This window comes from Lemur catta, chromosome 3, assembly GCF_020740605.2.
Source record: "Lemur catta isolate mLemCat1 chromosome 3, mLemCat1.pri, whole genome shotgun sequence".
NCBI lineage: Eukaryota > Metazoa > Chordata > Mammalia > Primates > Lemuridae > Lemur > Lemur catta.
The window spans coordinates 102881842-102897151 of record NC_059130.1 but is presented as its reverse complement, the minus strand read 5'-3'; the positions used below and the strand labels follow the sequence as shown (position 1 = coordinate 102897151).

The window sequence follows — 15310 nt, the reverse complement described above, 5'->3', positions numbered from 1 at the left end:
TTTTATTAATATTCACAATCCCTTCCCTTCTCTGCCTCTGCATTTCTTACCTTACATTTTGTTTTACAAACTAAGTTAACACAGGATTGAACAGGCAATTTCTCTCTATTCCTCAACCATGTCAACAATTATCTACCTCCCTACCTAATTTCCACTAGCCCTTTCTGGAATGCTTGTCCCCCAACTTTGCATGTCCAGGTCCTACCTACCCTTCAAGGTCTAGACCCAAGAGCAGCAGGTGGCAAACTCTTTCTGTAAAGGACCAAATAGTAGATATTTTAGACTTTGCAGGCCATATGGTTTGTTACAATTACTCAACTCTGCTATTGTAGTATGAAAGCAACCACAGCCAATATATACATGAGTAAGTGCAGTTGTGTTCCAATAGAACTTTATCTATTAACACTTAAATTTGAATTTCATGTAATTTTCATGTATCACAAAATAGTATTCTTTTGATTTTTAAAAAAAATTTTAAATGTAAAAATCATTATTAGCTTATAAGCTGTACAAATACTGGCAATGTGATGGTTTTGGCCCTTGGACTATAGTTTGTCAACCCCTGCTCTAGAACAATGTCACTTCCTCTCTGAAATCTATCTTGATAATCTCTAGTTGGCAGTAACTTTTCCCTGTTTGCAACTTATAAAGCATTTATCTAAAATCCCTCTGTGGCATTTATTGCATTTTAGTTTTTATTGTAATTTTTTTCTTCCTGTGCATTTTTTATCTTTTCCATCAGAACGTAAGCTCCTTGAAGGTAGGGTACAGAGCAGACCTTGTTTCTCTACATATTACCTCCCATTCCCACAGTGCTTTGCATGGAACAGGCATTCAAACATATATAGAATGGATAAATATTTAAGTCTTGGGTAGTTTACAGTTGTTTCCACTGTGTAAAGCTTACTTCTCTCATGAGATAGGACCTCAAGAGCAGGATGCTTGTTATGTGTATATCACCTTGATTAGATTTCAGAAAGAGATTTTTAAGAGCTTTATGGAGGAGAAAGAAAAGCAAATGTCAGTTCATTTAGAGGTTGCTGGATAACAAATACTTGAACAAAAAATGTTGATTACCACCAACCTGGAAACATGGCATGAATCCTCAGTCGAGTGCTATACTTCTATCAGCAAATTGGTAAAAGATGAAGAAAACATGCTATTTAATTTACAAGTGGCAAAGTGAAGCAGAGGAGTTAGTATAATGAATAACATAATTCAGATATAAAAGATTCCTGCCCCATCACTTATTCTTTCTGTGCCTCGGCTTTCTTATCTTTGAAATAGGGATAATAAAAGTTCCTATCTTAGAGGGTTATTGTCAGGATTAAATGAGGAAATATAACTATTACTATTTTTTTGCTAGGCTGGAACTATGGGCTAAATTCACAAGACAACATTTAACTGATATCATTAATTATATTTTGGCTCAAGCTATAAATTGCACAAGTTTGAGACTGAGGAGACCTGACATAATAGCAGTTTCATATAAAAAGAAACCTGAGAAACAAAAGCAAAACCCATCCTCTGGAATTCAAGTGATTCTCTGTGAACCAACTGCATCATTCCCATGAAGGCAGAGGAGTTAACGTGGGGCCCAAGGTGAATTGCCCTGATGAAGGAAGGTGAAGGAAGGTTACTACACTAGGAACCAGAATCATAGCACTGCCCTTTCACAGCTGTGTGGCCTGGAGTCCCTTCCAGCTTTTGTTTCCTCCTCTGAATGATAGAGATAATAATACTTATCTCTCAGGGTTGTCATGAATGAGTAAAGGACTTAGAATAGTATCTGGCACACAGCAGGTGTTCAACAAATTTTAGTTCCTCCCTACCGTACCATATGGATCTAGGAAACAGTCCTGTCTCTTAAACAGGCTTATAAAGACTAGTGGCTTTTTAAATTTGAAATTAATGTGCTTAATTTTGAGGATCACACTTTAAAAAAAAAGGTAGAATGTGGTTAGACAAGCATGATCAGAATGGTGGGAATGGAGGTCTTAACATATCATAGGTATCAATAAAAAATGAAAAAAGTCTCAGATACTTAGCCTGGAGATATTCTCTTTTTTTAATGGGAGGGAGAGGTAAGAGACATGGCAACTGTCTACAAACACTGTATGAGATGAACTCTGTACAATTCACAAGAAAGAATCACAACCAATGGTGGTAAGTTCCATGACATCAGGTTTTGACTTAATTTGAAGAGCACCTTTCTGAGAATTAGAGCAGTTCTACAACAGAATGGGCTGCTTTTCAGAATGATGAATCCTTATCATTGCAACTGTGCAAATAGAGAATAGATGACCTCTTTCCCATCATTTAATATTTCTACTATTCTTTCTTCATATTCTTTTGCTTTCCTTTTCCTTGATTCCATTCCCCATTTCTTATAGAACAAATTATAACCTTTTTGCTCTACCTTGTCCCAGAGTATTTTTCTTCTAATTTCTCCTTCAATTTCCAAACTCTTTTTCTCTTGGTTCTCCCCACCCCCACTCCCAGCACACACTTAGCATAATGACTGGAACTGCCTCCCTGCGTTGCAGGCAGTCCATGGCTCAAAGCGTCCCTGAGATCTGGGCCAAGATTGCTGTGCAGACTGGCAGAGAGGGAAAGGAGAGCAAATACATCACTGCAGAAGGCGGAGCTACTGCTGGGACTCTCCCGTCAGGGTGACGGCTCCAGCAGGGTCTCCTGAATCCCCAGCCATGAAGAAGTCCACTTGTAGCTGAGCCCTCACAGACAGATGGGGATCTCAGAGCTTGGCATGGTGCCTGCAAAGCTGCTTTCTGTGAGCTGAGCTCACGCTGAATCCCCTTCAAGCTCCCCCTAGGCATTTCCCTTATTTTTGAGATATAGTAGCCATCTTGGAGTGTTTCCAATTTTAAGAACTCCCTCTCATACTAAAGGAAGCAGAGAATTGTGACAACTGGACACCTGCCTCAACTCTCAACTTGGCACGTGTATATGCAGACACACCTGATACCAATGACAGGTAGGCTCAGAGTCTGGCTCTAGAACTTTCAACTCTCCTTTTCTTTCTCTACCCTTTTATATCTTCTGGGTCCCCTTTCTCTATCCCTGGTTCATCTTCTCACTTCTCTCCTCTGTTTCCACCCACCCAGCTTCCTTCTTGGGCTTGCAATAGTTTACCTTCCCATTCTACATGCCCAAGTGAAGTATGCCAAGGGAGGGCATGGAAGATCGACTTCTCCCTTCCCCAAGTGCCCCACTACGCTTCATACCATGAGCTGGGGACTGCTGGATGTTGGGGCTCTTGGGTACAGGCAGGCCACCAGGCATGGCAGTGACAATGGCTTGCTGATGTGGTGATGGGCCAGACCGAGTCTCAGACACACTCTTCTCCCCAGACGCCACTTCCTTCCAGTCATCAGGGGTGCACTGCTGGGGCTGTTAAGGGACAGGACAGAGAGATGGTCTTCTCATAAACTGCTTCCACATTTTTGGATGCTTTCCTTGTTTCCGTGGAGCTTGGGTAGCAGGAAAGGACTTTAAGATTCAGTCACCCTCAAATTAGGGTGAGCCTTTTCCTTTCTTGGAATACCCAGTGATGACTTCAACACTCACCCTACCCAGAAACACATCTCAACGGGGTCTGTGGGATTGCCTGAGCTGTGGCCTCCCCATTTGCTCCCTGGACGTTGGGATCAGCTTACTCACCACCGGTGAAGCAGGCTGCAGCTGTAAGATGACGGCTGAAGTGTGCTGGAACCTGCGTGGAGGGGTGTGGGACACGCCCTCGGGATGTCCATTCTGAGGCCCAGCATCTGGTGTGGGAAGGTGACCCTGCTGACTGCTGCCAGTCTTGTGCAGATTGGCAGTGGGGCACTGGAGTGGCAGGGCAGGTGTAACTGGGCCTAGTGGCATGGCATGGGCTTCTGAGCTGGGCTGGAGGGCCACACTGGGAGGGACAGAGGCGAGCTGGGGTTGGGACTGGGCTTGGAGAACAGGCCGTGACTGCTGCTGCTGCTGTGGTTGTGGCTGTTGCTGTTGCTGGATCACAAACTGGGGCTGCAGGTGCTTTGACGATGGCTGTGGATGGAGCTGGTGTGGCTGCAGCTGAGCATAAGCTGAAGGGGGAAAGGCCAGGTTAGATGGCATGACTTGACCTCATCTTCTGCTGTCCCCCAACTGTGCCCCTCCCACACCCAAATAAAAACGGCTTCCCAAACTCATTATCTCTTGCTTTCATTCCTTTCATCTTTCACCTAGAGCCTGACTTGCACATTGCCATGGCCCAACTCTCTCTTCTTGCTTTCCTCCTATGCTAACACACTGGGCTCTTTGGACTGTCCCTCAAAGCTCCATTCGAAACTCATCTCCTCTGTGAAGGCTTCTTTGGCTGCTCCAGCTGTTTAGAGCAGCACTTGGTTCTAAGTGTGCCACATTCTCTACCTCTGCCATGCCCTTCACTCGCTGTTTTCCATGCCTGCAATATCTGCAAGCTCTCCACTGCCCAACCTGGCTCTGTGTGGCTGGTCCTTATCCAGGTTCTGGCTGTGGTAGGCCTTCCCCAGGAAGAGCTAGTAGACACACCAGCCCTCAGACCCTGGCATCAGGCAGACCAGGGCTGGACTGCCAGTTCCTTTGGTTATATCCTGCAGGATCTGGGACTAGCTACTCTCTGGGCTTCAAATTCCTAATCTAAAAATTGGAAATAATTATAATTTCTACCTAGAAAGTTGTCATAAGGATGAAATAAGAAAAAACTGTGAGAATAAAATGAGAGAAAATGCCCAGAGTTTTGAGAGGCTGAGGCAGTACAATGGCTTAAGGCCAGGAGCTTGAGACCAGCCTGGGCAACATAGCGAGACCTCATCTCTACAAAAAATTTAAAAATTAGCCATGTGTCATGGCATGCGCCTGTAGTCCCAGCTACTTGGGAGGCTGAGGTGGGAGGATCACTTGAGCCCAGGAGTTCAAGGCTGCAGTGAGCTATGATTGTACCACTGCACTCCAGCCTGAGTGACAAAGTGAGACCCTGTCTGTAAAAAAACTAAAAACTAAAATAAGAGAAAAAAATGACATAATGTGTATAGCACAGTGCCTGGCATACAGTCATGTTCACTCATTTCTAATTATAAGTATTATTTCAGTCTTGGTTTAGGTTTTCAAGTATCCTGGGTTTACCTCTGTCATAATAATGCTTATCAAGGTGGGTTATAATTGTTTCTTATCAGAAACTATCATGTATCTCTTTATTCAGAACCTAAGTGCCTGGCAGTAGATGAGTTTATTTACAATTAGTAAATAAACTTGTCCTGATCTAGAATTTATTTGCCACGTGTTGCTAGCTTTTTCTTCTTCTATTTTAATCAGGGTAACTCTTTGAGGTGAGAATTCTTGTATTTTTTAGTAATTCCTTCAGCGTCTAGCTTGTACCTTGTAAATGATAAGGACTCAGGAAATTCGGCTCAAAGATAGTCTTCATGCAGATCACTCTCTGTCTAGTAGCATCTGGGCTAGTTTAGGATGAGAGCAGCTCATGAATCTGTCCTGCCTAAAAACTGCCCTCCACAGAGACTCCCTCGGCCGAAGAGCCAACAGAAAGAGGCTGTGCCATGCAAATGCACAGAGGGCCACGGCTGGAAGCTCACAAATGGTTTTTACCACCAAAGGACTCACAAACAATAAAGATAAAGGCAAATCTTGGGTTTTGAGCTAACATTTTTAAAGGACCCTATGATAATATAGGTGCAAAGTAAGCAGATTTCAAACTGAGCTAGGCGAGGTACCTTTTTTCTTGAATTTTGTCTATGTACATGCAAGTTTCTAACTATCTCATCACAGCTCAACATGGAATTCCAAGCAGAATTCTAACAGGAGTGGGAAGGAAAGGACAGAAACAAGAGGTGTTACAAAGGAAAACCAAATGGCCCTTGGTGATTGCTGTGGTAGTCAGAGAGAGGGAATGCGCATGGCCTGCAGGTCTTAGTTGGGTGACACTGGATGATGGGACCGGGGAAACCTGGACACAGTATGGTGTTGAGGGAAGGATGCTGGGTTTGGGGTGATGGTGGAACCGCTGTGGAAATTGCCAGCAGGCATTTGGTGATTATAAATTGTCCCTAACCCCAATCTAACCCTTGTCTCCTAATCCCACAGCAAATAGCTCAGAGTTTAACCACCAGGCAGAGATTGTTAATCAGGCAAACTTTACAATCAGGCATTCTTGAGAAAACTGCTGATAAGGCACTAGAGAGACACTGCAGATGCCATGTGGTGCCTTACTAGGCTCCAGCGGCCAAAATGGTTTGCAGATGATGGGTATTGTCACTGAAAACGCAACTAAACCTTTTTCTCCCTTGATACAAAACCATGGATTCCTGCACCTGGAACAGACTCATTTTAGAAGCTGCCCCCTTGAGCTGGGAGCTGGAGCTGGTCCAGGTCAGGGGCACTAAGAAGATCGGTGGCATGTCCCACCACTCGCTGGCTATGGGGCCTGAGACAAGGTCCCCCTCCTTCTCAGGGCTTCAGAGTTTTATCTGTGAAACAAGAGAGTTGTGCTAGGTGATCACACAAGTCTCTTGCCGTTCTACAATTTGATGGGGTGGCTACAATAGGAAAATAGTTTAAAGTTCAGGATTTGTAAGGTAGAAAAAAGAAGTTTAGAGAGGAAAAAGGTTCTAAAACTATAGAGCATAAAGAGTACAGTTAGGGAAAATATACATTTGTTTAGCCCTAAGTTGGGCAAGGGAACTGCTGGCTTGGGCCTCTGTTCCTGTGCTTTCCCTCCTAGCCCAGGCTCTCCCACACCCTGCACTGCTCATGGAAAATGGAAGGCAATCATTTTAGCACGAATGAGGCTAGTATGCACCACAGCTGGAAATAAAGCTCATAAGGCTTAAATAAGTTCATAGATCAAAGACCCCAAGGTATGGGGGGAGTGTAAATCTTTAACCTGTTGAGGTTAATAAAAAGCAAAGACCATAATTTAACTCCAGCATTATCCCGGGTCAAAAAATCCTTTTGTATGGGGTATTGCAATGACTTTCTAACTGGTCTTCCTGATTCCAGTTTTTTCTTGCTATAATTCATCTTGTAGATAGAATGCAAATGAATCTTCCTCGTGCACAGATCTTATCTCTGCCTAAAAACAACCAGGGACTTTCTTTTGGCTACAGTTTTCTGAAGTCCCTGGCATTCAAGACTTCTTTACAACATAAACTAAACTTTTAATTTTTATTATTTCTTTGATCCAAGCAATCTTTACTGTTTACTGTCCCCTGTACAGAGTTTATGCCTTTTCTCATACTCTCTAGAGTGCCACACATCAAATTCTAGTCGTCATTCCCTGACCCTTACAGCTGATGGGACTCCTCCCTCTCTCTGAGCTGCCACTGAGTGTTTTCTGCTTTGCGCTTCCCTCAGAGAGACAGGTGCCAGCAGTCAGATGTGGGCTCTTGAGATAAAATGCTTGGGTTTGAATCTGCTGCTTCCCAGCTGTGTGACACTGGGTGAGTTACTTGACCTCTCTGTGTCATCATCTTTAAAATGCGGGTGAGGATGATACTTATCTCACAGTTATTTCAGTAAATGACTTATATCATTTAGTAGGTGGAATTTATGTGATTCATTTGTTTCTTCCAAAATACTTTGAATTTAGTAGATGCTCAATCAATAGTGCTGAATGAATGAATGACAACATGGTGAGAATCCATTTGTGGGACTTATTTGTCCGACAGGACTCGTTTTCAAAGCTTCAAGTGTGCAGGAGATAGCTCACTGTCCTAGAAATGCTGGGACTCTTGCTCCACAGTCTCTGGGAACTGCAAGTGTGCCAGCCACAGGCTGCAGGCCTGCTAGTACACTCCTTTTCCTAGGAGTCCACTGCCCCTGACTCGAGTTTGGAGCTACCTGGACTATAGGCGGGGGGAAGATGCCTATGGGAGAGGAATGGCATATCTTTTTACTAACCATTAGTATTTGAGATTTAGAAAGTCAAGTGAAAATATAGTAAATACTTTCAACCATTCATACACTCAACAAATATTTATTAAGCATCCACTACAGACCAAGCACTATACTTGGTACTGGCTAAAACATGGTTTCTAGGCCAGGCGTGGTGGCTCATGCCTGTAATCCTAGCACTCTGGGAGGCGGAGGCGGATGGATCGTTTGAGCTCAGGAGTTCAAGACTAGCCTGAGCAAGAGCAAGACTCCGTCTCTACTAAAAATAGAAAGAAATTAGCCAAACAACTAAAAATATATATAGAAAAAATCAGCTGGGCATGGTGGCACATGCCTATAGTCCCAGCTACTTGGGAGGCTGAGGCAGAAGGATTGCTTGAGCCCAGGAGTTTGAGGTTGCTGTGAGCTAGGCTGACGCCAGTTCACTCAAGCCTGGGCAACAGAGAGAGACACTGTCTCAAAAAACCTAAAATAAAATAAAACATCGTCCCTAGAATAGATTACAGTCTAGCAAAAGAGACAGACAGTAGATAGTCTCAGCATAGTTTCGTAAGTGTTATGATATGATATGAAGAACACAGAAAAGGGCATTCAGCTTTAAAAGGAAAGCAGAGAAGGTTTCCCAGAGGAAGTAAGTGTTTAACATGATTCAGAGTTGGGAAGATAACAAAGGAACAGCACATGGGAAGACTCAGAGGCATAAAATCCTGTGGATCCCTGAATGCACCACAGGAATCCTGTACAGTTGAAGCCCAGGGTATCTAAGGCAGAGAAGTCAGAAGATAAGGCAGTTTTAGGTTGGGTCTAAATTATGCTATTGGGACGTTGAGGATGAGAGGATCCCTTGAGCCCAGGAATTCACTGCCAGCCTGGGCAACATAGCAATACCCACCTCTTAAAAATAAATTATGCTAGCACCTTCAAGAAGCTGCTCATTTCCAAAGATGTCTTGAGTGATCAGACTTCAGGAAGTAACTTAGACTGAGGTTGACTCAAGGTCAGAGCTTCACATACACATAAATAGATAAGGAAGCTCTTTTTAGAAAAACGTAAAGCAATAACCACATGAATTTTCCGTGATGCATTCCCTCCAGGCTTAGGGTCAGGAGGAGTTTGAGGGGCTATAGAGCTAAAGGAAGTTTCCCTGTAAGAGGAAACTAGGTTACAAAAACAGGGTTACCAACGGCAGGGACAGTCTGTGGTGGTGTATATATGCCTTAAAGTCTTCAGGCCTGCTCTGCAGCCCTCTTGCAAAACTCCCAAATACCCACTGTTTGCAGGATTGTTAGCTAAGCAGCTTGGAACATTAAAAAAGAAACTGGTATTTGCATCTCTGTCCCTACTCTGCCCTGGGCAGAGGATAACAGTTCAGTATAAGTAGTTAAAGCCAGGAGTTTTAGAGTCAGGCAGATCTGGGATTGAATCTTAAATCTGCCACCTATATATAGGCTGTGCAGCCTTAGACAAATTGCTTAACCTCTCCGGATCTTGACTTCCTGTTCCGTAAATGGTGATACATACCACATAGGGTAGCTGTTAGTATCAAATGGAGTATTTGTCTAAACCACAAAGAGGTTCACTGCCGTTTTTCACTGCCTGGCACCTAGTAGATTCTCAGTAAATGGTAGCTATTCTTAAAATATTATCTGTTATTTGTACGTTGCTTTGAACTAATCAAATAATTTTTTATAATTTGAATCTCATTTATTTCTAACAATAAGCCTATGAGGCAATCGAGCAATGTTTTTATTTTATAAGCAAGAACTGAGAGTAGTTTCCAGTGACTTCTACAATGCCATAGGTTAAGGACAAATTGACTTCATTTGACAGGTGAGGTGTGGTGCTTTGCATGTATCAAATGCTCAAAGATGCAGATGGCTGAGTGAGTAACACAAGTCAGAAAGCACAAAGTACTACAGTAAGCCTAGGAGTATTAGTTGCAGGCTGTTGAGAGCTTTGGAGGTCATCTTGGAGGGATGGATAACAAAGAGAAGTTGTTATGCCAGGAGGCGGGAAGTAAGAGCTATATGATGGGCCAAGTAAGTCACAGGGGGTAGGAGTGGGGGAGAAGAAACAAGAGCGTATTTGCTTGGCTGTAACAGAGGGTCTGCAGGAGCAAGCCCTGAGCAATCACAGTGGTGCGGCAGGCAATGTGGGGAGGGTCCTGAAGGTCCCACAGGAGTCAGTCTACCAGAAGTGATTACCATGCTACTCAGTGAGCCCTTACTACAGACTAGGCATTGATTCCAACAATCAAGTAGGAAATAAAGACACAGTGAAGCTTTTTAAACAAGAAAGACCTAACGCAGTCTCTGAGGAAGGTAATTCTAGCAGCGTGAGCAGGATGCCCTGGAGATCAATTAAGCCTCCTGCAGTCAGCAGGCCTGAGCAAAGCAGGAAGTCAGTGCAGAGGAAGTATCATCAGAACCTGGCGATCAGCTGGTGATAAGCTGGGTGGTGACGGAGGGTGGGAACAGGAGGGAGAGGGAACAGACGTCTGTCCTGAGCTTACTCTGTGCCAGTCCTTTCGCAGGCCATCTCACCCAGCCTCACAGCCTGTGGGAAATATCACCTCTGTTTTATAGATGAGGAAATTGAGGTTTATGGAGATTAAATGGCTTGATTATGGTCATTAAACTAGTAAGTGACGAAACTGGGGTCTGAAATCAGGTTAACTCTGAAGCCCATGCTTTTCCCATTCTAGCACTCTGCCTTCCTGGCAAAGGAAACTGAACTCAGAATATCTCTGTGAGACTGGGGTGTAGGAAGACCCCATGTGGCCAATGGCCCGGAAACTGGAAAAGGGGGCCTTTCTATAGAGAAAGACTTCAGGGTTTTTGTTTTATTTATGAATTCTCCAGATTTTAAAAAAAACTTGCCTGCAGGTAGGGTGATATCCAAGTAGGAATATCCCATGGACAGCTGGAAATCTACGGGGAGAGGAGACGAGGACAGGGATGGACACATATTGAGAGGTCACTGGCGGATAGGTGATGGGTGTCTGAAAGGTAAGAATAGACAAGCTCCTCTAGGAGTGAAACACAAAGGGGCACAGGGCTGAGTCTCTTGGAAGACCTACAGCTGATGGCAGTGGGGCAAGGGAAGGAGGAACAGGTCCCACCCACACGCACAGATGGCCACATGTGCACATGGCCGCTCTGGGCTTAGGTGCTGCCCAGTATCAGCTGAGATAATCCTCCTTCTGGTCCATTTTTGAAACGTACTCACTTTTCAAAGCACAACTCAAATTTCCACACCCCCTACTAGAATTTAAACTCATGTTCCTCTCTATAGCCCCCCCAACCAAGTGCTCAGCACGATGTATGGCACATAATAGGCGCTAAATGAGTATTTGTTGTGCTGAACTGAACAACTAAAGAGACAGAGAAAAACTATTTGGGGATGACAGTTAATAACTGTCTGAGCCGTATCTCTTTCGTTTGTGAAATGGAATAATCACTGTTAGGATTAAATGAGATATGTAGGTAAAGCACTTAGTACAGTTCCTGGAACCTGGTTGTTCATTAATTGGTAATTATTATGATTAGTTGGCAGCACCCAGGGAAACAGTGTAATAGAAGCCTAGGGTGATGGATTTCAGGAAAGAAGAAATGCTCGACAATTCCAAGTCACTTTGTGTAGTCGGCTTTCTCGCCTGCGTGTTCTCTCTCTCTCCCTCTCACGTGCACGCACCACGCACATGCAGTGAAGGATGTTAAGCAAAATATAAAATTCCTCCACTGATCATCTATATCCTATGGACTTTTTTCCCCCTGAATTTAAGAAGAGACCCTTAGTAATCTAATTTGGTCCTACAGGGGATAGTTGAAATGACCTTGGCTAGTTCCATGATTTTAATATGAAAACTGCTGGGAATTTTTCTTTCCAGTTAGATTACAGGACCAGGACCACCTGCATGCTTTGGTTTTTATTGGATCCTCTAAGTAAAAGTGTGTTTACCCCATAGTTGGGTGGCTGTTTGGGAGGGAAATATGGTACCCAAGAATCCTAGAATCAGCAGCATCCAATTGTCCAGCCAATAGACAGAAATCACTGCTCCCTGACACAAAACACCGTCTGTTTTAAAACAAAGCAGCTATGTGGCAGGCCTTCCCAACAGAGAATTCTCTCCCCTCAGCTGAGACCTGATTCGGGTGGAGGATACAGAACAAAGACCTGGCATCTGGACGCCCAACTGGGTGAAAAGGGCCCAGGATTTTCAATGACCCGACATTTCCCTTTCATCCAGCATCTCCCCCCCGGACAGCAACTTTCTCCTCACCTTTGGGCCTGAGTGTGTACCCAAAGCCTGGAGTTTATCCACTAGAATGAGGACTCCAAGAACAAGCCTCCTATTTGGAGCTGTGGCCCAGCTCCCTTAGGACTCAGCTTCCCTGGAGGCCAGGCCCATGGGACCCTTGCTGCCTGCCCTCTTCTGCCCTCCGTTGTTCAGTCCTCATGTCACTGAGAAGGGCAAAGCCAGACCTTTTGCCTTCCCCTCCAAAGCCCAACCTCTTAGGTTCCACTCTCCGCCCCTTACTCCCTCCCCCCACCTGCCCCCCCCCTTTTCTGGGCATAAGGGACCTTTTCTATTTGCAGAGCCTAAAGAAGCTGGTTGCCAAGGTGACAGGAGCCAGGAGCAGCAGGGAGCTTGCCATGGGGGAGGGGCTTTGCCCCCAAACAGCTGTCAGTGGGAGCGATCCCAGCTGGGACTGGAGGGTTTGCCTGCTCTGGGGGGAAACAGCCCCCAGGAGAACACATTCCTCTCTGCTGTACCGCCCCCACCCCCAACAAGTCTCCACTGGTTACTTCCCTGGGGCATTCAGCCAGCCAGCTCAAAAAATGCTCCAATAACAAACAAGAAATGCTCTCTCTCAGGGCGCGCTCTCTCTCTCTCTCTCTCTCTCTCTCTCTCTCTCTCTCTCTCTCTCTCACACACACACACACACACACACACACGCATGCTCTTCTCTCCCGCTCCCCAATCCCTCAGTTCATTCGCAGTGGGTTGGCTGGGCAGGAGGCCAGAAGTCACCTCTGCCTGGGGAGCTGTGGAGCCCAAGACAGGTGCTACTGCAGGCTGCTCCCCATCAGGTCATAAGAATTATTTCAGTCTTTTTGTTCTAGAGCCCCTGAGAGGATCTGCTGCTCCTAAACCTGCCCCAGCTGCCTACCATGTGGGAGGTGGGAGAGGGGGAGTGGAACCACAGGGCTTACAGAGAGGAAGGGGTGGGAGAGAAAGGAAGAATAGGACTGGACAGTGGGAGGCAGGAACAATGCAAGGCCTACTGATTTGTGTCTCTGGGGAGTGGGTCTTTGTGGGACTGCAGCTCACAGCTGCTCCATAGAAAGTTCTGTGGAGCCGCTGGGCTCTGTACTGCATTGCAGCCATGGACTGTGAGTCTCAGGCCTCATTCATTGGCATTGACGTTTACATGGGGTCCCCACCAAACTCTGCAAACAAAGTCTTAGAACCTCCAGATTCTTTGAGCTTTGGGGATAGGAACAAGAAAGGCTGAGGAGCCCCAAATTCCTGTAAGAACCCAGGAGGGCAATCTGGCTTGATGATAAAGAACACAGGGTTTGACTGAGACAGCTATGGAGCTGGACCCCATTGCTGCCACTTACTACTTAGGTGGCCTTGAGTGACATATGTAGTAAGTTCATGGTGAGCCCTCTGAGTTTCAGTTTTCTAATCTGCAAAATGGCTAAAAATACCTACCTTCCAGGGTTCTTTCCAGGGTTTGAGAAGTGGTATGCATAAAACATTATCCAGCACACAATGGATGTTCCGTAAGGGCCAGTCCCCTTTCTGTCCAGTTTTCTTGAGAACTCAGAGTTGCCTAATGGCCTTAGGAGGAGCCCCACAACTGGTCTTTCTTTTGAATAGTCCTTAGAATTTAGAGGGCTGGATTAGATTTAGAGAGAGGTTACATTTTGGCCTGAGCAGGAATGGGGTTCTCAGGAAGTCTTGAGGCCCTGACGTTGCTCTAGGGTGTGTAGGTTGAATGAGAACCTCAGAGAAATGCTAATTTAGGGTCCTAGCTCTAGTCCAAGCTGCTACCGACACACTGGAAGATTCCCCAGTCTTTACCCCTCTGAGCCTCATTTTCTTTTTCCGTAAAAGGAAGAGGCTGGGCCAGTCTCTGGGGAAAGCAATGCCAGACAGTGAGAAAGAAACATCTGGAAGCACTGGGCAGTGAGGCCGCTGCAGGGAGGCGCCTTCCTCAGCCCAGCAGTGACCACTGGAACGCAGCAGCTGACCCAATGCCCCTGGGGGGTTTCTAGAGCCTCAGGAAGGTTAATAAAGGACTTTAACTTGGTTTCTTCCCAACTCATATGCCTTGCTTGTGCTTGCCTCTGTCTGGAATGCCTTTCTCTCACTTGTCTGTTGGGTGGTTTCCTCTGCTGGACAGCATTTCAGACCCTTCCTGCCTGGCAATGAGTCGGCCATCTGTGCCCACAATGTACCTGGGACTTAGTCCTATAATGGAATTTATGAAATCGAATGGACTTGCTTATATATCTGGCTCCCTTCTTTTTTAACTTCACACTCCCTTAGGTAAAAACGTCATACTTTGGCCAAGATATAAGATATATTCTTGAGATATACTTTCTCAAGGAAAAACTGCAGGTTAGATTGGATGTAAACTGGTCTGGATGAGGACAGAGGGTTAGTGGTTGTCTCGGGATATGACTGGGGTGATTCTCCCTTTAATGCAAAGCCATGTGGTCTGCTACTATATTTATTTCTGTGCTATAACAGCTTGGTCTTGTTCTCTAGACTGATAGGTCTGGCTTCTAGGGCTCTTGGCAGATTTTCCCATTAAAGATTGCCCACAATAGGCAGTGCTGGGGGAGTTTTATCAGGCAGGGAAAGGAGTCTAGCCAGGGAACACTGATTCATCCCCTTCACAGAACCTGCCTCACAAGTAATCTGTTAGATTTTTTTTTTTATCTGTTAGATTCATTCCCAAGTGTCACCCTCACTGGCAAGCCTTTCTTGGCTCCTTTCCTTGAAGGCTAGATAGCTCCTCTGCACTCCTACAGTGGTCAGAGCTTAGATATATATAGCACTATCACAACCTATTGCACTGTGCTTGTCTATCTCCTCGACTAGAGCGTGCCCTCCTTGGAGGGCAGGGCCCAAGTCTCATTTATCTCTGCACACTCAGAACTCACAACACGACTGGCAAACATTAATCAGCAAATGTCTGCTGGATGATGAGAAAATCAACTTCCCTCTTCCCCGTCTCCCTGTGTGGCTCTTATAGGCTTCTGGCTAGCCCCTGTCCTTCTTGCTGAGTCTCAGAGAATTTCAGAATAGTCCCCTGCCAACCTCCCACTCACTCAAGGTTACGAGCTATGCTTGTGT

General features: G+C 45.3%; 1 protein-coding gene across 9 annotated transcripts in view; it reads right to left on the bottom strand.

The window, feature by feature from the left end:
- The window catches only part of PHC2 (polyhomeotic homolog 2), a 103491-nt gene that overhangs the window by 26178 nt on the left and 62003 nt on the right, over positions 1-15310 (bottom strand). For 5 of the 9 annotated variants that reach the window (XM_045548320.1, XM_045548324.1, XM_045548325.1 and 2 more), the window contains 3 exons: positions 10815-10865; positions 3682-4091; positions 3246-3411 (listed from right to left, as the gene is read on the bottom strand). In XM_045548320.1, the coding sequence (XP_045404276.1) occupies positions 3246-3411; positions 3682-4091; positions 10815-10865 (627 nt within the window). The remainder of the gene's footprint in view (positions 1-3245; positions 3412-3681; positions 4092-10814; positions 10866-15310) is intronic. The other 4 variants (XM_045548323.1, XM_045548327.1, XM_045548329.1 and 1 more) reach the window with 1 other exon arrangement.